Source organism: Heterocephalus glaber, unplaced genomic scaffold (assembly GCF_053883595.1).
Source record: "Heterocephalus glaber isolate CG9 unplaced genomic scaffold, H.glaber_assembly_v1.0 deba00000546, whole genome shotgun sequence".
NCBI lineage: Eukaryota > Metazoa > Chordata > Mammalia > Rodentia > Bathyergidae > Heterocephalus > Heterocephalus glaber.
In genome coordinates, this window is record NW_028258147.1 from 35,350,894 (window position 1) to 35,374,960 (window position 24,067).

The window sequence follows — 24,067 nt, forward strand, 5'->3', positions numbered from 1 at the left end:
CCTATAGTCTATCCCAAAGAACGTTCAATGCACCCTTGAGAGGAATGCATATTCTTTTGTGGTTGCATAAAGTGCTGTCTATATGTCAAGTTACTTTTAGGTTCAAGTCTTCTGTGTTGTTTGTCTAGTCGATCTATCAATAATTGTGAATGAGGTATTAATATATGTGGTTAAAATTACTGAAATGATTCTTTCTTTTAACTCATGACTCTATTGCTTCTTGTGAACCTGAACTCTACTGTTGGGTTGCACACATTTATAATTGTGACATCTTCCTGAGGTATTAATCCTGGTATCATTATGAAATGTTTCTTCTTGTCTCTAGGAAAAATAGAAATTCTTCCTATTTTTTCATAAATTCTATTTTGCCTGATATTAATATAATCATTCCAGATTTCTACTGGTTCTTATTTACATGACATCTTCTTCCATCCTTTACCATTTAATCTGATGGACTCTCTAGAATTAAAGTTTTTCTCTTATAGATAGTGTATCATTGCATCTTCCTTTCTAGCCAGTCTGAAAATCTCTCCCTTTTGATTAGAGTTTTCCATACACAATTGTTGATATGCCTGGAGATAGATACATCTGCGTCTCTTGTTTGTTCATTTTTTCCTATATTTTTCATGTCTTTTCCTATGTTGCTCCATTGCTGTCCCCTTTGTCTTAAAGAATCTTTTTTGGCATATTTTTACATTCTTCTGTTGACTTTTAACTATATTATTTTCTTAGTGGTTGCTCTAGGAATCACAATGTACAACCTAAATTATTTTGATTTACTTCCAGTTCATACTGACTTAATATGCATAAAATACATTAGCTTTATTCTAATATTTTCCTCCCTTTTAAGTCTTTATCTTCATATATACTGTATCTATATTTATATTCAATAACATGCTATAATTATTACCCTAAACAATCTAGTGGCCTTTTCCAAATTAAGACAAAAAAGGAATAGCAGTTTTGTATTTTGTATTTACTCACAAATTACCATTTTCAAAGTAAGTTATTGGAAGTGACTTATTGTTCAGTATCATTTTTTTCATCTTCATAGATTTTTCTTAAGTATTTCTATCAAGCTTTGCCAATTTGAAAATGTCTTCAGCTTTCATTTTTGAAAGATAGTTTTGTTAGCTACAGAAATTTAGTTGCCAGGTGGTTTGTTTGTTTTCTTTTCTTTTGTTATTAAGCTTTTTGAATCTGTCAGTACATTGCTTTCATGTCACTATTAGTTTAGATGAAAAGTCAGATCTCAAGCATAATTTTTTTCTGCATGTAATGAGTTGTTTTACTCTGGCTGTCTTCAAGAGTTTCTCTTTATCTTTTTTCTCTTTAAAACAGTTTTACAATGATAGATCTAATACTGCATCCTTTTCTCTTTTTCTTAATTGTGGTTCACTGATCTACTGGAAGTAACAGATTAATTATGCTTTTTAAATAAAATTAGTAGATTTGGCAGATTTTAATAACTATGTTTTCCCTATGTTTCTCTCTTCTTTTTATACAACTGTCTCTTCAGAAATTTTTTTCCAATATACATGACATACCTCTTAAAATAACTGCTTAAAAATTCTCTTAGTTCGCTATCCTCGAGTGTTTCTTAATCATACAAGAAATGCTGTCATAATCTAGAACTTCAAATAAATAAAACACTAAACTCTGTCAGTGGTTATGACATTTGTCATCAATGGCTGGCTATTCACAGCTTGTTGCCCTTTGTTTCTATGTTACTGGATACTACATAGCTTATGTAGCAAAAGAATACAAAAATTTCTCAAATTTTACAAGCAGCAAAGGTATGCCAATGACTTGCAGTTTTAATCTCTTACATTGACATCTATAATCAATTTCGGAGGTGTAGTAGCTATGTTAATAACTATTATGACAAATAGATTATATATAAATTATGAATTCTCATCACTTTTTTTAACTAGTCAAGAAATTTTGAAGTGAAAAATATTTTTTCATTGAATAAACACTTCAGCTAAAATCCCAGTTAAAATCCTGTCTACTGGCAAATTGTGTGACAAAGGAAACTTTATCTCTAGGCATTGATTAATAGGATTAATAGAATTAATCTGAGAATGAAATGAGGCAGCATTTCCAAAAGGCTGGCAAGGTAAGAACTGAAAAAGTCCATGGGAATTTTTAGGCCATTATAAATGCTTTCAGATGACAACTGATTACGTAATCCTTCTAAAAATGTCTTAAATATAAAACTATGATATCTCAATTTGTTTTTCAACTTGACAAAATGCATACATTTTTACAAGAAACCAGTTACTTGATTAAAAACATAAATTTTAATCTCTAATGACATACAAACATGATTTTCATAGGTTTTAAATTTCTATCATCTAATAGCATATGATTTTTGTTGCTATCAGCTGGCAGATAGCCATCAAATCATCCATACTCACAAAGAATAAATTGTGGCACTTTACATAAGCTTACTTAGAATTATAGTCAAGACCCATAGATTTTTATCTTTCATTTATAAAATTTTGGTTGTCACTTATGAAATGTTCCAAAGCAATTCATATTAATTTCTGAAGTGACAGACATAAAAGATTATTATTAAGGAGTTTAAAAGAAATATTTTAAAAGTAAATTTGCATCATATTACAGCATGTGTGTATGAAGAACAGTGATCATACAGTTACAGATTCCTCATCTGGGTAAAAGATTCCTAATACTGTTATTTTAATCAATGGCTCTAAAATCCTAAGTACCAACTGCACTTCAAAACTGAAGATGAAATATGTAAAGTACTTGTTCATGGTCTCCTAGCTAAGGGCAATGTTTCTACAAAGACAATATTTTCTGACTTAATTATGGTGCTTTCCCAACTTCAGCTTTTTGCTTCTTTACAGACTTAAACCAATCTGTGTATAATTTCTGTCTCAAAAGCAAGGCAGTATAATAGAATAAAAACAAATGATTTTGGAGTTCATTCACTGCTTATTCATTCATTTGGTGGTTCAGTGTGTACTGAGTGTCTATGATGCACCAGGCACTTCTCCACTTCTAACAGATACCAGTTAGAAAATCCAAGCTGAATTTTGGATCAGCTGTTTGATGATTTGTGTGACTCTGGGCAAAAGCCCCCTAAGCCTCCAGCATCTTAATTAGTAAAATGAAGATGATAACATCAAGTTTCCTCACAGTTTTAAAAATTAAAGATCATGTACTTTAATGTGACGAGGAAGATCACTGATTTAGGTACAATTAATCTATTATCTAAATTTTACCACCATGTAAACAAGTGCCACATGAGTGCCAGGTATCCAAAGTGACTCAGAAATTGAACTCCATATTTTCCCCATAGTCCTTCCCCTGCCATAATCACTTTCTTATCACTGGCTCAACTATCCACCCAATTTCCCAAGCCAAAAACCTGGACACCACTCACAACACACCCGTCTCCATTGAGTACCGTATCTAGTCAGACACCACACTCTACCATGTGTCCTTCTTCAGTCCTATACGTCTCCTTCAGTAGCATATGTTTGTCTCCTGCCTTATACAAGCCTGTAGTCATATTTTGCCTAAAGTATTTGAGTATTTCTTGGTCCTTCTACACTGTCTGCATGACCTGAACCTAATATGGGGCAAGTGGATGAAAACCTTTGTATCCTAGGGTGAGAATTTCCCACAACTCTTGTCTCTTACTCAATCCCCACATGTGGACAGCGAACTTAAATCCTCTAGGCAGGAGTTAAATAATCCTTCCCTGTGTAAACTGATGCCTCCTCCCAAGAACAGATCCCCATTTACTGACGTGTGAGGGGCTACAAGATAACACTGCTTAGTTCATTCCCCTCACACTACAGTGAAGCTCATCAACTAACATTTCCTATCCAAGCTCCTAGAACTTCCAATCAGCATAGTAGTGTCTGACTCTTATATATGAGGTGACAAGCAGGATCTCCAGGTACCTGAAGGATGCTTTCAATGGGATAGAAACCAAAACTGACAGGGGGGGAGAGAGACTCTTGGCCTCCTTTTGGGAGAGCTCCTTAAATTCATCATGCAAACTGCCTTTGGAATTTTTAATTGTTAATACATTTTATTTCCAAGAGATTGATTGTTTCTACTTCTAGATGCCCCAAATCCCCACATGCTCAGAGGTGGGGCTTTTGGAAGTTGACTGAGGTATAGGGGCACTGTAATTTATTTGCTGTTAGAAGGTGGGGTCTGATTAGAGGAGGTAGGTCCCTGTGGGTGTGAGCTAGAAGGGCAGATCTCCCTTCCCGGTCCTCCTTGACTCTGATTCCTGCCTATATGATGTGAGTAGCTTTTCTTCTGTCATGGTTCACTGCCATGCCACTATGCCTTAAAGCTAGCTGACCAGGGACTATAACAGTGAGCAAAAAATAAACCTCTCCTCTTTTAACTTATGAGTCTGAGGGATTGTGTCTCAGTGACAAGGAAAGTGAATAAGACACTACTTTATGGCCTCCTGTTCATTTTAAATTGTTGCAATATCTCAACAATTTTATGAGGCTAGTAGCACTGTAGTCCTCTTACAGAAGAGGAATCTGAGGCACAGAACATTTAAGATTTGCATTTGAATCCAGGTAGTTGGGCTTCAGAGCCCAGATACCTAGCCATTAGACTTAACTGCCTCTTGCTTGTCACTAGTCATACTGGTTGAAATCCACTGTAAGAGCCGAGCATGCAGACTGAGGCCCACCCGTATGGCTACTGAGAAACCTCTGACTGACGTAATCTCTACGGTCTGACTTAGTTTCCAAATTAGCTCATACGGCATTAATGAACTTCAAACTATCATGGAGCAATTAGTGTCTTTAAAAACACTCATCAGTGAAACAACTGAATTCAGAAATGAAGCAAGCACAGAATTGCTTCCTTAATGATTAGAATCCATGGGAGACACCCATTTTAACCTCAGTTACTTCACAGGATCAGACGCTGCACTGACCTTGGGTTAAGGATAATTTAAAATCCTGTCTATAATCTCATTAATTTAGAAGCCATTACAAGACGATAAACAATTCAAACACCAGTACTCATGAAACACAAACAGAGAAACAAAGGGTTGTCCTCTCTCACCCTCCCCAGCAATGCCTTCTAATCTTGACACAGAGAAGCTGTGGCCCCAGAGCCCCTCCCCTGTCTGTGCTGATTCTCTCAATGTAACTTCTAAGGCCTGAGCACAGCAATCTTTGGATTAGAGAAGAAGGAGGGAATGGAAGGCCTGGATTCCCTTAGCCAATTGCTCTCTCTCCACTAGAAAGGCGACAGAAGTAAGGTGTGTCTTAACAAGAAGATTTAGATTATAACCAAAGATAATTATATACCTACCATTTAAGTTCTACTTGATCACTGAAGCTACACATTTCTTAAGACTGCATATCTAGGTAAAAGACTCTTGTGTAGCAGCCTGGGAATTTAATCAAGATTTATAACATTTTAGTTTTGAGAAAATGTGTCTGAAATCCCGACAATCCATTTAGAATTGTGGAAGTACACTTTTATCATTTCACATCTACATAATTAGTAGCCCTGGGGGTCTCCATTACATCAAGTCTCTCTGCTTTCAATCTGCAAATAACTACCAATGTCTCAACACTGCTCACTGGCCTGACAGGTGGATAATCTGTGTCCAGTCAAGCCATAGTTCATGACTCACTCAATCACCCAGAAGAAATCATATTTTTCTTTAAAAAAAAATGAGCAATAATAAAAAAGCCAAATGACCTTGGAAAAAATTAACTCATTCATTTGTTTAATATATATAAACCTTGGTAAAAGGAAAACAACGACAAGAGTTATCAAAACCACAATAGGATATGTTTGCCTTTCAAGCTTTTGAAAGTGAACGCAGGTCTCAATCTACTATGACCTCCAAAATCTTTGTGAAATTGAGAAAAATGTAATGGGTAGTAGGTTGAATACTCTCTTCCAAAAAATTCACATTTACCTGGGACTTCAGAATGTTACCTTATTTGCAAGGAGAGTCTTCATGAATGTAATTAGCTAAGTTAAGATAAAGCCATACTAGATTACAATAGTCTCAAACTCAGATTCATGTCCCTGTAAGAAGATAAGACACACAATGAAACACAGGGAAGACTATGTGAAGAAGGCGGCAGAAGTTGGAGGGCTGCAACCATAAACCAAACATGGCCAGGCGTCACAAGAAGCTGAGAAAATGGAGCAATGATTTCTTTCCTACAGCCTTTACAGGCTGGCCAAGGCCTTCATTTTCGGCTTCTAGCCTCCAGTGCTGCAAGAGAATAACCCAACTTTATAGTGATCCATCACACCAGCCCTAGAAAAATAATGCAACAACCCAAAAATGAAGCTTAGATTGGTTAATTACCAACTGAATTATAACTCAATTAGATATCAACCCTAACATTCAATTTCCACAAGCAATTAACGCAGACAGCTATGAGGAAGTGGTATGTTAATAAAAACAACGAAAATAAAGAGATTTAAATGTAAGAAATAACAATGTCATGAAGAAAATCAAAGCAGTCATACATTATAATTTTTAGTTGCTCAGTAAAAGCCTCATTTTTTATTTCATAACTTTAACAAGTTTATAAAAATTAATTTTTATAGTGAGTGTACTATATTATCAGAATAAAGTACTGCAATTACACATATTCAAAATGAACAACTAGAAAATCAAAATATTAATCTCAGAGGCAGGTTTAACTGTCTCCAAATATATAAAGCAAAAGACATTGCCTTTTTTCCTTAATTTCCTCAACGTCTATCCATCTCTGCCTTCTTGAGTACCACAAATTTTATTAGAAATCTGTACAGCCAATAATTCTAACAGACGGATAATGAAAACATATATAAAGGATGGAAAGAGAGAGAGAGAGAAAAGGTGGGTAAGATATGGAATTATTAAGACATGGATAAAAAAAAACTATACCAAATGAAAAGTTCAATATTATAGTTTACCAGTAGAGGCTCCTTTTCCCTGTACACAGTTTTACTTTCCTTTAGTTACATTTTTAAGCCCATTTGTAACTTTTCTTTTTGACCCTTTATTGTCCCACATGGAAACTAGTCTCCCATATTTTTTTGAATAATTACTATCACTTTTACAAATAAACTTTTTTTTTTAGACAGAAGTAATCACTTTGTAAGATATCCCTTGGTTTATTTTAACTTAACCCTTATGAATACTTCACAAAAATACACATACAGAAGCAAATAAAACTATACAGTCCGACTATATTTCCAGCCCAGCAGATATGAGTAGCCAGAAGTTCAAAGATGGGTAAGTTGTATAAGTGGCTGATGAGGTTTCTGCATAATCAAAGGGGTACAAAAATCAACTTTGAATTAAAAAGGATTCTAGTTTTTTTTAAAAAAACAAAGAAATTGCGAATCTATAAAATGGCTAAAAGGGTAACATGCACTGATCAATACAGTGACCAATATTTACTGAATTCAACTATTTACTGTTGTAAACATTTAACAAAAGCATTGAAATCTAAATACAATCTTTTGACAATCCCAACAAAATAAGTGGTGTGTTTAAAAAATAAAGCTGATGAGCAAAGATCCATTCTATATATTAGCTTTCAACAGTTCCAGAATGAGAAATAGCACAGTATTTCTAAAAAGTATATAGCAAAGATTGTTCCTACTGTAATGACAAACCCTGGAAACTGTAAACACAGTTGTTGAACAGTCAAATAGTCATATTCCTAGTCAGGAAAGTGTTACATAAGTATACACAAATAAACTTTTTAAAATGTTTTTTCTCAAAAATATTTTGCTTACCTTGATATAATGGTTATACCTCTGCATGAAATAGAAATGCAGAATAAATTCAAATTTTCTGTTTAAAATCTATCATAGTGTAATGTTTAAGTATAGGCCCTACCATGTAATTTCTCAGGCACAATTTTTAGCTCTATTACAAAATATGGGTGACCCTACCTGGCTGGGTAACTTAACCAGTCCATGCCTAACTTTCTTCATTTTAAAATGGAAAAATGGCAGTACATAAGTTAGGAAGCTTTGTGAGAATTAAGTGAGTGTGTGACTGTGTGAAGTGTGGAAGCACACACTAAATGTTGTCCATTATATAGTCACTAGTTTAATTTAAAGTTGTTCTTTATCAGATTATTTAAATTTCTCTTTAACAATAATTCTTGCCTGCAAAATAACATAATATAATCAAGAATACATGAAAGCAGACAACTGGTTTCCTCAACTTTCTGGTCTGGAAAATCTTAAAAGAAAGACTTTTTTATATATAACTAGGATACAATATCAGAGTAAGAGCATATACACTTGGAGGTTGTTTTCAAGATAGAATATCCTAAGATATTTTATCCACATTCTTTCAAACCGTCCCTGTACCTTCTAGCCCTCTAATTAGTAGCATCAAAAACCAAGATGATATCACACAAACATTCTAAATTAAAACAGAAAATCTGGCCCTCACCACTGCTTCTTAATTTCTCTAAGCTGTTATCAAAGACAAAGTGAGTTTCAAAGCACCTAAACCTGAAATAAGCCATTACGCACTCCAACTTCACAGGATAAGATTCAAAGTCCATCTCTGAACATAAATCTAAGTAAGATTAAGGTCGCTTGTAAGTGTCTCCACTTAAGATGAAAATTACATGTTAAATATCTGAATTCCTAGGTAAGCCTGTAAGTGGAGAGCAATCACTTGGAAACTACGTTACTGAATGTGATACTTTTGGACTTTAAAGTCTTCTTGCTCTTGACATTTTGTGAATGAAGAACCGATCAGAACAGATGATGAGAGACAAACTCAAAATTCAAGTGCTCCCTATCCACTGAACAAGCCACACTGCTCCCTCAACAACGCAAGAACAGACACGTTCCACGTGTCTCCCACCATCCTTAATAGTTCAGGTTCTACCACTAGACATATGCAGGAATTATTGAACCTGAACTTCTAAAAGTAGTGATAGGAAAAGACAGAAAGGCTCAGCAACAGTGAAAGCTTTTATTTATGCACATAAATGTCAGAAAAAAATAAAACTCTGAAAGACAGGAATGAGATGGCAAAGAGGAATAGCCAAAACTGATCCAGAGTTCTTCCTCCTACCATAAAGTCATTTTACCTCTAAAGAAACCAATTAAAATCCAACTTTATTAGGAAATACCTCAAAATATTTTATTCAAAAGAAAATACAAGTCATTGTGTGATTACTCCTTCAATACTTCTATTTTGTCTTCAGATTATTCAAAATTCTCCAAAGACTCCTTGAGAAATCAAAAACCACAATGCCAAGGTAGAGAGTTTCTAAGAGATGACACAATCCAACTCCTGTTTTCTGAAAGTAGGGTTACTAGGGTCTAAAGTTATAAAGTTATGTATTAGCTGAACTATGTCTCCTATAAATTCATATGTTTAAGTCCCAGTACTTCAGAAGGTAACTGTATAGTGACTGTGGAGACAAGATCTTTACAAAGTAATTAAATTAAAATGAGACCTCGAGGTTCAGTCCCAACCCAATAGAAGGCATAATTATAAAAAGATGTCTGGGCAGAAGGAAGGCCTTGTGAGGACAGAGGGAGAAGACATTCACCTAGAGGCCAAAGAGAAAAGCCTAGAACAGGCTTACCTTGTGGGTCTCATAGGATGGTAGTCATGACACCTCAACCTTGGACTCATTAGTTGTAGGAGTGTGGGGCAATAACTTTCTGTAGTTTAAACAACACAGTTTGTGGGTCTTTGATACAGTACCTTGGCAGACAAATACTGGTCTCACATAAGCTCATCTCATGGCTTCGAATGAAATCACCTTGCCAGAAAAAACCAGCCCTCAGTATGCCAAGGATCACTGTATTCTCAGCTCCCCTGTGTTGCCTTGAACCTACCGAGCTTCTGGGTGCTAGATCCTTGCCTCATCCCAGACAATGTGAATAATCTAACCCTACTTGCTTCATCCATTAACTCTACCAATGGACCCATTTCTTACAACAGTCCTATAATAGCATTGCAAACCTGCTCTTAACTTTGAACGTGGACCGGCACGAACAGCAAGTTTAGCTTGGTTAATACTAGTATACAACTCACCTCCTAGGGACCACATCTGATGGCCAGTTTCATTTTCTTTGTTGCCTTCTTGGCCTTGTGTCTTGTCCCTCTCCTACTCTCTCATATTCAGGGTCTACCAGAATCTAATTCAGTGTCATTGTCAATCTGGCTTCCTTTCACAGCTCAGCAGGAAACCACTGTTCCACCTCAGTCAAAGGTCTTCAATCCCATCCAGTTGAGCACTCTCTTTACACAACGAATATTTTTAGTACTTTTCTTTGCCTTTACTACTATGAAATAAAATTTATATGTAGTAAGATGTATGTATACTCATAATTTCAAATATTTACATATAATTTCAAATATATTAATCTGTATCTATATGTACCTGAAGTAGATAGATGTGCAATGTGTGCAGATATGCATATAAAAGTTTGGCTTTACTATTGTGAAATGAAATTCTGAGATAGTAAGTGCACACACATAATTTCACGTGTTTGTATATATAATTTCTTTTTTCTTTTTTTTTTTTTGGTACCAGAGATCGAACTCGGGTCCTTGTGCTTGCACAGCAGGTGGCGAAACCACTGAGCTAAATCCCCGGCCCTATAATTTCAATATATTCATCTACATGTTACTGAAATAGTAAAGAGAAACAGAAAGTAATTTATAATACAACAATCACTTTAAATATAAAAGTAAGGACAACTATATTGGAAAACATACTGAAGAATGGTGGTCATATCTACATGTAGAAGCAGCATAAATACAACCACTACAAATGGAGACTGATCTAGGGGTATTACATTAGTGATTTCAATAACATAACCAGTATTACCATTAGTCATGTGACTTTCCAAAATATGAACAAATTATAGTAAAGTTCTCAATGGAACACAATTCAATTTTCCCTTGATTGATACCATAGGTGCATTTCTGGATAATTTGGTATGCATTAAACCTGTGCAGAGCATGCTTTTTTATTACATGTGAAACAATTGAGGGTGAAACAGAAACAGGTCTTTCACTTCCATGAATCCCTAATAGTTTATTTGAAAGCTTTGTAGAACATGAGACAATTGTTCATTGTAGAGTAGGAAACAACATTTCTTTTCCTTCAAAAGATCAGATAATATATACTTTATCTGTTTGGGGGCCAAACAGTCTGCCACAAGTCCACAAGGCTAAGAAAGCAACCACAGGCAATACATAAATAAATGGAATTGGCTGTGTTCAAATAGAACATCACTTACAAAAGCAGGCAGCAAGCCACACAGAGCAGTACTCTCACTCATTAGAGGGTCTTGTGAATACTGTAGATGTCCAGCTCCCAGGTCCCACCCACTAAATTTCAGTTGCACTGTCCAATTACTGTGATGACAAAAATACCTCCTACTGACCAATAACCACCCCACCCTGGTACCACCAATAATGGAGAACCCTGATCTAATCCATTCCTATTCACCGCTCTTCGCAAGACACTGTACTTTCTGATCTGTGCTCCTTTTCTTTACCTGTCTGGAATGCAACTTCCCAATCTTCTCTCCACTGATTATCTATCTTATTTCTAATTCAAGTTTGAGCTGAAACCTTACCTCCTTTCACCAATGGAGGAATTTCCTGAAAATTTACAGTACTTCAGAAATGCCTTGGCACTGATATGTCACTATATATTACTGTTCAATTTATTATCTAAAGCTTCAGTCTGCCACCTGAACGCAGATTCCTTGAGAGCTGAGAATGTATCTAATACTCCATCACATTTATAAACTCTAGTTTAATAATTTTTCTGTAATTCACTCAGTGGTTATTACAGAGTGATTACCATGCTGGACGGTGAGGGTATAAGCATGAACAACCAGATAAGGTCCCTGATCTCACTGAGATTATACACGAATAGAAAGAGGAGCAAACCATTTCAAATTCCAACAACAACCATAGAGCAGATAAATAGAGTGACAGCGCAGTGAGTAGAGACAGACAATACAACGGTTAACTGCTATTTTAGACAGGAGAGAGAGCCACAAGAAACCTCTCAGAAAAGAGGATATTTGAATTGACACCTGGAATATAAACAGTCAAGGAAGCACACTGTAGCCAGGGGGAAGAACATGTGTGAAATCTCTGAGAAAGGAAACCCTATGGCATGGCTGAAGGAAAACCAGCATGCAATATTTGAAACAGTTTTAAATAAACGGACTGATATAGTATGATTTAGGTTTTTTAAAAAGATAATACCAGTTTCAGAGTAGAGACAGTCAGTCAGAATGCAAGGGCAGAAGTGGAGGGTACAAGAAGAAGCTGTAGCTGAGGTCTAAAGGAGAACTGATGATCACTGGATTGAGGCAGAGGGTGAGGGGAGACTGGAGCTATCCGAGGACAGCTTTGAGGTATAGTTTAGAGAAATAACCAGAAGGACTTGCTCAGGGTCTAGATTTGAGAAAGGGGAGCACTAGATGTTCTTGCTAATGTAGGAAGAATGTACTTTGGGATATGGTGCAGGGACCACAGTTCTGTCTGAATGTAGTCTGAGGTAAATGTTACACAATAACTGATTTTTTTTTTTTTTTGGTACCAGGGATCGAACTCGGGACCTTGTGCTTGCAAGGCAGGTGGTGGAACCACTGAGCTAAATCCCCGGTCCCACAATAACTGATTTTTGAAGGACTACATCAGCCTGCATTCCCACAATGAGCTGCACTTGGTATGACATTTTATTCTTTTTATATATTACTAGATTCAAGAGGAGAAGATACGCAGGGGATACAGGTAAAGGGGGTGGAGTCCAGCACATATCTCCAGAGATCCACGTGTGTAACTCAGTAGTTGCCATGTAATCTCATGAAATGAATAAAATCAGCCTAAGAATGTCATCAGAGGAAAGAAGGCCCTTCCCTGTCCTGAAACACGGAAATTTAGAGAAAGCCATCCCAAGGGAAAGAGGAAAATTTACCTACTTGAAAAATCTGGTGTCACACAGGACAAAGCTTCAGCCACGTGCTATCTGCTGAAAGGTTGGATAAAGCAGAACAGAGAGGCCTATTTTTGATTTGGTGATAAGGAGGTGACTGATGAAACTGAAAAGTTAAACAGGAATGAAAGAAACCAAGCTAAGATGAAATGTGATGGAGAATGAGACACCAGAAAGTGGAAATGGAATAATGTCTCTAAGATATCAAGGGTAAATCAGATTTATAGTGGTGGGAAACTGACCAGACCACCATGAGAGTACATTTAGTCATCAACATCTTGCTAAAGCTATTGTGGTAAATCACTGATATTTATCTTATTTGGATCAGTAGAAACAGTAGCTATGATCTCTTCAATGTAAAAATAAACTTAGATCTTAGGTTGAGGTACTTTTAAAAATGTAGTACAGGAAAAGCTACTAATCATAACTAGGAATTATGAAATTGAACTGAAAATGAGAGAAGATATTTTTCTTTTCTTCAAATAGAGAAACTTTTCTATGCAGAAATTCATAAAGCAAAAAAGATAACTTTATTTCACAAAATTAAAATTTTATACATAATAACTACATTATAAAAGAAGCTTTTAGAAAAATGGCACAGTAGGGAAAATATTACAACATAAATGACCCAAATACATATAGATTATATATTAATAAGAAAGCCAATAGAAAATACAGTAAAGGACAGGAATAAAGAAATCAAGAAAGAAGAAATGCAAATGACTTAACAAGATTGCATGACCCACCTCTTCATTTTTAAGAATTTCCCATAAAAGCTATGAATGTAACATTACACTAGCAACATATGTTAGAAGCTCTTCACACATATTCAGATGTCTAAAATTCCTCAATGACCTAGATAGCGCCATCAATGTACTGCATTTTTCCCAAAACATACAGCAGGATGGTCTTTTCTTATTTAACACAGCCTGATAGGATTGTGAAAGGTACTGATTTGTTAATTTCAGCTTACACACGCCAATGGGAGATATAACAATCAAATATTAACACTGCATATGCAGAGATATTACTTACACAGACATGAGCATCACAGAAATGGAAAAAGTAAAGATAACAAATGAAGGTGCCTACCTTCCCTGATGGCTGTGAAAGGCGTACCCTCTTCTTCCTGAAGCCTTATCACTTTCAAGGCTACCAACTTCCCATTCACTCTGTGGGAAACAAAAGAGAAGATGAAAGAGAATCTGCAAAAACATGTGCCTATTAGGGTCTTAATTGTCTTTCTTACAATTTTTATTTTATGTAACTTTGCACTGCAAATGATAGTGACTCAATTATATCAACACAGCAAGTCTGATTTCGGTAAGGGTAGGAATTCTGTATCATCATAAATATCCAAATTTTACATATTCACACTTACATAGGCCAAGATTTAAATGAGGTTTCCTGTGATTCACTCTGTTCCTTCCAAAATGAAACTGGTATTTAACAAAATCACATCTGACAATTATTCTCAGATTAACTAAAAACCAAACAGTCAAAATAACTCTTTCCTTTGTTTCTCATAGCTCCTCATTGTAATTCTTCACATGAAGTAATTCAATCCCCAAGGACAAAAGCTTGACACTTAGCACTCATGCTCTAGCTGATGCGCACTCATGCGCGCTCTCGCTCCCCTCCCCAATCATTCCCACATTTTTCCTACTTTTTTTGTAAAGCAAAATTTTTAGAATTTTTCCTAAAATTATATGGGACCTAGTTGTGTTTTATGTTATATCATAAACAAAGTTATGAATATACTATTCCAAGACTCCACAGACCTATCCAAAGCAGATAGTTCTTCCAGACACATCAAAAATGTGTGTCGGCTCTAATTAAAAGCAAGATTGCACTATGGAGATAACTTTTTAGCTAGTAGATTCTATCAGCTACCAAAGACATGCCTATCTACATCAGCCTTCCCCTGACTGTTCTATTTTTCCATTTATGCTAGGCCTAGTTTGCTGGTGTTGTTAATTAAAATAGATTTTGTTAAAAGCACACATCAAAAATAGGAAAAGTGCAAGAAGTTATTTGGTGACAAGTCAATTTCCCTGCCACAACCTCCATCAGCCACTCAACTCCCGTTCCCTGAGGTCATCACTCAACATTGTTTATGTATTTCCAGATCTACAGACTTTCAAATATGTACACATCACACAAATGTATACACACACATGCATAATATACTCCACACAATGCATATACACATACACACATACATATGCACACACATATATTACAGAATGCACTACGTACTGTTTTTGTCACTTAATATATTTTAGTGACCTCCTTGTGAATTCATAGAAAACTCTCATTTTTTAAAGGCCACAAGACCCTTGTATGTGTGACACTTAATTTAATCCTACTCTCCTTTTGACAGACATTTAGCTTATTCTCCATTTTTTACTACTATAGTGATGCAATGAATATTCTTGTATGTATAATTTTATGCATATAAAATGTTTGTATGATGGCTTCCTAAAAGCAAAACTGCAAGGTCAAGAAATTATGCATCTCTAATCTCTAATTTTGATGAATATTATCAATGCTCAGTCAATGTTTGATTTTGCCAATCTGATAGGTCAAAAATGGTTTCTTGTTGCAATTTAATCATTTGTTTATTTCTATGCTGGTGATTAAACCCAGGTCCTTCACTCATATTAGGTAAGCACTTTACCCTGAGCTACACACTCAGCTCTCCTGTTGTAAGTTAAATTGCTATCAAAGAAAGATCTTCAGAGGTTAAAGAACCACAAAGGAGAGCTCATGTGGCCCAGAGAACCCAGTGCCTGAGTCTGAAATAAAGAATCTGAATGTCTTTTTTTTTAAAACTACACTTAATTGATCCATTTTTGCTCAAAAACCACCACAAACACAAAACCTAAAAAGCCAAGGAATTTATCACAGTCCACCAGCTGCATTTCCCATTGAACTAACTGTTGAATCCATTATTACTGGTTACAGGAACGCGACAAGGGCATGTGGTTACAGGCTGCACAGTGTGCTGTCTCCTTGAGGCTGAAGCTGAGCTGCTTTCTCATTATGTGTCAGCCAGGAGAACAGGCCTGCTGCTCTTCTGCTCTGCACCCCATCTTTTGAGCAGTCCTTGATTCGCTAGTCCAGTTTGTGCTAAAGGTACCAGGTGCCAGCAGACATTACTGTGCATGTGGGTTCAGCTGGAGCCTGCACCCTATGCTCTCTGCTTTGTCCTTTCAGAAGGAGGAAGCCTTTGGCAGGGCTCAAGGCTGAGATAAGTCAGTGCTGACATCTGCACAGATTTTTCTCAGCCCAGTTGAGCTCATCCCTGGATCCCTGAAGAGGCAGTAACTGATTCCAAGAACCACTTGGAATTTTCCCCTCATTTACAGATATTTTCCCTTCACCCATAAAGCATACACACACACACACACACACACACACACACACACACACACAGAAGCTTCTTCCCACAAAGCTCTCCATTTCCCTTGAGAAGCGCCAACTTGTCTGTGCAGATCTGGGAATACAGGGACATTTTTGGCCAAAAAACCATGACTAGCCTATAACACAGTGAAAGGAGCCCAGCCATTCAGCAAGTCAGCATACTTTAAGTGTAAGTTATTAATCATTAATCACAGAACTCCTTTAAGTACCTCTCACAGACTAATCTGCACTATTTTTGTGGTGAAAACTTTTTCACACTTACTTTCTATAACTTCATAAAAGAACAGGACTCAGATTGGTGGAATTCTAATGCCGAACGCTCCATAAAATAAAACTCAAGTACAAGATTTTTTTATAGGTTGTGATAATTGCAATATTTGATGCCACTGAGATTTTATTTATCACAACATATGAAACTAAAATGTTAAGTTCCGGAAGTAAAGGGACTGCTTTGTTAACTGATATGTACCCTGTATTGAGAACCTTCCTAGTTCAGAGTGTCCTTTACCAAATGAATATCATTAACACCCCAACATTTTTCTCCTCAAACATACAAAATAAATCCAGAATAAAGTATAAAAATTATTTCCAGAAAAATTACAAGTGCCAAAATTTCATAAAGCTCTAAACACCTCCTTTCATTTCTTTTCAGATTACAATTTCTGTAGTTTGTTTTTGTTGCATGTAAATACAAACAAGTTTCCATTTCCTTGAAGTTTTAGAATCTGTAGAATGCACTGTCAATTAACCTTTATACACCCAACAGAAATGTTTTATAATAATCACCATCCTTTAATAATCTGAGCAGAAACCACTAATCAGCACCTCCCTCTCTCCAATTGCTTCATTGGTTTCCCATTAAGAATCATATTGATCATCAAATTGCTCTTTAACCTGAGAGTCACTGTGAATTTCCCCTTTCTTAATTAGTTTTTCTCTACATGTCTGGATATTCACCAACTGCTGAGGCCCTCAGTTTTAAATCATAGTAAAAACGTTAAGCAATTGGCTTCACCTTTGGAAAAGATGCCTTCAGAAAAAAATAACATACATTTCTTAATGTTCTACTTTCATTACATATATATTTTAAATTCTAGAATGGCCTAAAAATTTTTAAATTCTAAGTTATTCACATATAAAATGCCAGTTCTTAGAGATATCAAAGGAAATATTCGTTAGTCTATAAAAATCAAAATCAGCATTTTATAATTATCTTGTAGATTTAAACTATTTTATGAAGGCTCAAAGCATGCAATTCCAACATATAATTCAAATACTGATTTAAATAACTTAAAATAATTGCAAAATTCAAATTGAATCAATAAATTAGAGCTGTTTACAGAAAAACACTGACGATTCCTCTTTCACAAGTCTTATTAATTAAATCAAAAGCTAATTTTAAAAAAGCTAATGAATAGAAAGCAATCAAGGTTTGATTTCCAGTGGAGACATTAATTCAGGTAAATAACTTGGTATAAAGCATGCTTGAAACTGTATTCATATTACCAAAGAACACTCCATTGGAGATATTGCCAAACTTGCCTTCAGTTGTTTTAAGCTACATAGAGAGCCATTTTATTTCAGAGATTCTCCACTGTTCTCCTATCCTTCCAACAAATGCTATTTCAAGATGGGTCTCACTGCAAAGCACACTTCAGGCCCAGGGAGGGGTGACCAGTTGCTTCAGTATGCCCATCACATGGGACACAACTCCAGGGAACATAGGGCAGAGCTGCAAGCAGAGGGCAGACAACTCTACACACAGAGACAGAGACAGGGGAACAAGGGGCAGAGACATGTCCAAGTGGGATCCAGCTTTCAAACTGGTTCTAACTGCAAATCTAAACCTCTGCCGACTTCAGAAACTCTGTCCACAACTCTGTGTGCTCTAAACTTGTAGATACACAACGTAGAAACAAAGTGTAGAAGCTCTGATTAAAGAGAGTAGCCTATTCATTTTATCACCCTTTCACTTTTTCTTCTTTGAGTGGTTTGCAAAACCTATGAAGGAAAACTCCTCACTTTGCCTAGCATTCAAAATTATTATGCTGAAAGAGAATGTCCTTACAGAAAAATAATTCTCAAAGGAAAACCTAAAGGTTTTATATTCCATTAGTTACCTCAAATTAATAGACTAACCTAGTACAATGAAACAAAATTACAAATATTATCTAGGTCATCTTTGAAAATAGTGTCCATGAGCAAACACCTAAAAGAAATTATGCCTAGAGGATATAAAGGAAATTAAAGCAATATACCTAAAGGAAATTTAATATACTCTAGGAAATCTAATATTTTCCTCCTTGCTCATCCATTATGATTCTGACTGAAGAGAAGCTGCTAAGAAAAATAATACCAAGTGCAGGCAAAGCATGCTTTGTTTCCTTGCTATACTGGTATAGAGCTGATATAAGAAAATGTAGATACCACCAAGGGAGTGATAGCAACCAGCGGAGAATAGCAGGGGCAATATTTTGGACTGTTTATAAACTTTTTTTGGCAAAATTTTTAAAATATTCAAAAAAATCACATTGTGATTTATTTAATAACTTTTTTAAAAACTAGTATCTTATATTAGATACATATTTCAAAAGCTAAAAGCCTACTTAAATATTCATGGCTTTGTCACTGTCATCTGAAATATTTTTAGGCTGGTGTGAATAAGAAGTCATCTTAATACTATTTTTCTTAGTCTTTCCAGTCACTAAGACACAAAACCAAGATTCGCAAATTAAAGGAGAAGTTTAATTTGACTCACAGTTTTGAGGAATTCAGTTCATGGTTGGCTGATTTCAACCCAGGAACATCGTGGAGAAGGGCATGATGGAGCAAGGCTGCTCAGTTCATAATGGCTGGGAAGCAGAGCACGGGAAAAGTGCCAGAGAGGAAAGGGCAAGGAACCACATGTAGTATCCAAGGCCACGCCTCCACGGCCCACTCAGAGACACCCAGGAGCTTGCCCTACGAATTTGCTAGGCATTTCTTAATCCAATAAAGTTGACATATCAGGATTAAGAATCACAATCCCGCCTTTGTTAACGTCACACACAAATATATCTTAAACCATACTTAATCTCCAATAAAGATAATAACAAGCTCATCATTCTATGTAACATCCTGCATACACTCAGATACCAAATAATCCCTTCTCTAGGTCTCAACAGTTCAGCATTTTCAAAAGTCCAAGTCCAAGTCTCTTCGGGGACTCAAGGCAAACTCTTAGCTATGAACCTCTATAAAAGTAAAAAACAAGTTGCATAATCCCAACGTATACAGGCACAGGGTAAACATTCCCATTCCCATTCAAAAAGAAAGAATAAAAAGATTAGAAAGAATCAAACCAAAATAAGACTGAAAACTAGCAGGAAAAACCCTAAATCCCCTAGTTCCACATCCACTATATAGGATAAATCGCCATAAAATCTGAGTTCCAAAGGGCATAGGTGGTCCCAACCCTATGGCCTTGCCATCTATAGCCCATTAGGCCTCTCTCTTGGGTCAGCTTCACTCACAGCCTGGAGGTTTCCTCATCTGATGTCCTAATTTCTTGCATCTCTGACACTCTGAGGTTTTCACAGCACCTCTGGCTTATTCCCAAAGCATTGTCTTCTCAGGAGTTTCTAGCCTGGCCTCCTAGGCCTTTCTCAGAAATCTGGGTAGAAGCCTCCTTGACCTCACAACTCTTGCATTCTGCATGCCAGAAAACCAGCATCAGGTGGACAATACCAAGATCTGCTTTCAGTAGAAGCAGCCACTAGGCCCCCATGGACCATGGCTGCAGAGGCCTCTGAGTGGTTGAATGGCTAAGCATGGTGAGATGAATCCTGGGAACCAATTACCTAAGAGGCCCTTCTCAAGCAGGAGTCTCAGGGTTTTCTTCTGAGATGAAAGATGGATGCTTTTGAGCCTGCAATAGGTATTGTCTTGCTGAATCCTGAGCTGTCTGGAGGGCATCTTTTGTCTAGTCCCTGTATAAAATACTTCATTTTTGAAAATGCTAATCTCTTAGTAGCCACACCTTCTTTGGCCCCAAATTTACATGTGGTTCCTTCTGGGCCAAAATTTAAATTTTTCAAAGTTTTCTGCTCTGCCCCAATTCTCACTATAAATCTGGCTAAAAGCAGCCAGCAGTTCCCATGCCACAGCCTGAATATTATGCTATCTTGACATTTCCTCCACCTGATTAATTAGTCCAGTGCCCTTAATCTTAGTCTCCTGCAAAGTCTCAGGACATGAGCAAAATGTAGACAAATTTTCTGCCATAGTGCAACACACATGCCATCTAGTCCATCTGACAACAGAGCTCTTATTCCCAAGTGAAACCTCCTGACTGCCCACATTCCTATGAGCATCCTGGGCTTCTAAGCTCTGGCCAGAATCACCCATCAAGATCTCTCTACAGATTTCTACAGCTTCTCTAGCCCACTTCTCCCAACCCCTTCCAAACTCCTCCCACAAACCAGTTCCAAAGACTTCTGAATCACACAGTCAACTACAGCCACAGCAACCATCCCACTTCTCTGATGACAATTTTCTGTATTTTTCACCTTTTTAGCACTAAGACATAACACCCAACACCCACCATATAAAGGAGAAGACATTAAATATAGCTCATAGTTCTGAGGAATTCAGTCCTTGGTTGACTGGCTCCGAGGTGGGAACATCATGGTGGAAGGGCACAGTAGAACAAAGCTGCTCAGTTCAATTCATGGCCTCCAGAAAGAAGAGAAAAGGAACAGTTCCAGAGAGGAATGGGCAAGAGACCATATTAGTATCTAAAACCACACTTCCATTTCCTGCCGAGAAACACCCAGGAGCCTGCTCTACAAATCTTCTAGGTATTTCTTAATTCAACAAAGTTGACTTATTAGGATTAAAGGTCACATGATTTAACATTTGTGAATATGGCACACAGCTTCTCCTAACTTTTATCTAAATGATATAGGCAGGAATGAAAGATTAATGATAGTTCCTGTTAAAGTAATTTTTTCAGTAAAATCCAGAGTATAAAAGTCTACTGGCTATTTATTAGATTATGACTAAATAAAAAGTCTAAGGATTTAACACAGTGAAAAACGTGCATATTCAATCAACAATTATCTATAAAAATAAATGATTGCTACTAAAGCACAATTCAACATTATCAATATTTTATCAAATATACAGAATCAAAATACTTTGAAATATAAAAATTGGAATTTTGAGTAATGTTTTGAAAATAAATAATGTTCATGGCAGAAAGTAAAACTATGAATAACGCAACAATTTTAAGCCACCAGCTTTGTACCTTTCCAAAAATAAAACCTGTCAACAAAGGATTTTGGAGTCTTGCTACCTTGCAATTATAAGTAACCTTTGAGAATTCAGGTTCCAAGTGGACAAAACAATACTCGTTGACTTATTTGTCCTTGAATTCTCACAGCCTCAGACAATGTATTCCCCCTCAAAGACTTTGGTGGAATTCAAACTCCTCTAGAATAAGTAAAATTATTTAATTCTTATGAAGTTGAGACAAAAAACTGCTTCCTGTAAGTTCTACTCTCTGCTTCAAGTTCTGAATCCAGAGACTAATAAGTCCTCTTATACATAACAGACCTTCATCAAATACAGTTTTAATATCCTGATACTCATTCAACAAATACTGAAAGGCTGTGAGTCTGCAATACAGATACATTCCTGTATTTAAGGATTCAAGAGTCTAACAAAGGAGATAAGACATAATCACCTAAGTATATAGAGGACAGAGCCATGGTTAAAGGGAGTCCCCAGACTCCCATTTGTTAAATGTGATAATCTGATCAGCAGTACAATAATAACCTGCAATTGCAAGATACCAAATATGTTTATTATCCATAAGTCATAATGAAACTAAGAAAAAAGCTAATTGGTCAAATTTGGGGATGGTAAAGTTTCATCTCATTAGTTTAAAACATTATTAATAAAGAGGCTATATTAAGCATTTACTTTCCCTTTCATATTCTTCTTCATACACTGTACTTAGGTTTAACCAAACAGTAGATATGGTGAGGTTTCCCTGCAAATGAATACGCAATCTGAATATCAACATTAACCATAATCACTAAATGGATTATTAATGGTTTCTAAAATTACAAAAAGAGCCCAGCAGATATTATGGGTCATCTGATGGAAGTTTTCATGCCTTTATGGAATAAATTCAACCTAAATCTGACTATATCTAAATCTAAGTACTTAAAGGATATAAGAACAAGTTTAATAATACCAATGGATACAATGTGAAGAATCTAGAATATATGATACTCTTAAGAAAATGAATTTGAACAACTAAAGTAGGAAGAATCCTTAGATTAAAAATGAGACATACCAACTAGCTTCAATTCACTGCAATATATGGACCCAATTTTATCTTGAATCAAACAAAGGGCATTTTATCACTAACTGTATTCTAAGAAACCATTAAATTTTATGTTTTTTTAAAAAAAATCGTCATGGTATCACATAACACTATGGTTATATATGTTTTAAAACAGACTCTTTATCTTTCAAAGAATAAATATACCATGAAAATAACATAGTATTTGGGGCTTATTTCAAAATTGCTGGAGGAAATAAATATTGATAAAACAAGATCAGTCATGGGCTCACCAATGTTTGAAAAGCTGGTTAACAGTTTCATGGGAGTTTATTATGACTATGCTAATAATTATTTTCCACAAAACGTTCTTTAAAATCACCTAAAAGTATAAGCAAAGAACATTTCAGGCAGAGAGAACACCCACACAGAAATCCATATACAGAGGACATGATAAAAAAAACAAAAACTAAAATATGAAAAAGAAGAAAGCAGCAAGCAAGAGGGAGGGGGAGAGAGAGGAAGGAAAGGTAAAAGGGTGGGTGGAGCTAGCTGAGAGATGGGGAAGCAGCTGGAGAGATAAAGAACTAAATCCTGAAGGTCCTTCTGAAGCCCATAAAGAATTGACAGAAAACCATGGAGCCATCTAAAAGCATGGATGTCTGACGGTTCATGTGCTATGGTATAGAGAATTTCTGAAGAAGTACAAATGGGGGCAGGGAAGGCAGTCATGATCCAAGCGAAATATGGTGGCAGTCACGCCAGAATACCAGGAGGACAAATGAGGTAAAATAATAACATTACAAAGATAAAACCAGCTAGACTGGCAATCGGAAAATTATAAAAGACTCCCAATTTCCTGATTTTAGCATATCAGTGTTTGGGGGTACTACATATCAAAGTAAGGAAAACTAAAGTGGGAGATGACTTAGACAACAAATTCCAAGAATTCTGTTTGGGAAGATCTTGTTCTGGACAAAATGGAAAGGAAGTACTGATATTTACGGATCTACATCTCAGTATAAAAATTTGGGGGCCGAGGATTTAGCTCAGTGGCACGACGTCTGCTTGGCAAGCACAAGGTCCTGAGTTCGATCCCCAGTAGAGTTTAAAAAAAAAATCTGGGCCAGACATAAATTTGTGAACCACTTGGAGGACTACAGGAGACCATCCATTTTCCGCTCAAGCAGGAGTAAGGAAAACATATAGAGAAGGGGTAAGAATTTCCTGATTGAAGAATAGACACAGAAGATGTGAGAAGAACCAGGAGGATGAGGGGAAAGTACAGCATAGGTGGTATACCCAGAAACAAGGGCATGAG

General features: G+C 36.2%; 1 protein-coding gene across 6 annotated transcripts in view; it reads right to left on the bottom strand.

The window, feature by feature from the left end:
• Window positions 1-24,067, bottom strand: part of Cdk14 (cyclin dependent kinase 14) — a 617,491-nt gene that overhangs the window by 399,535 nt on the left and 193,889 nt on the right. For all 6 annotated transcript variants that reach the window (XM_021242623.2, XM_087204731.1, XM_087204728.1 and 3 more), the window contains one exon: window positions 14,082-14,161. In XM_021242623.2, coding sequence (XP_021098282.1) covers window positions 14,082-14,161 — 80 coding nt within the window. The remainder of the gene's footprint in view (window positions 1-14,081; window positions 14,162-24,067) is intronic.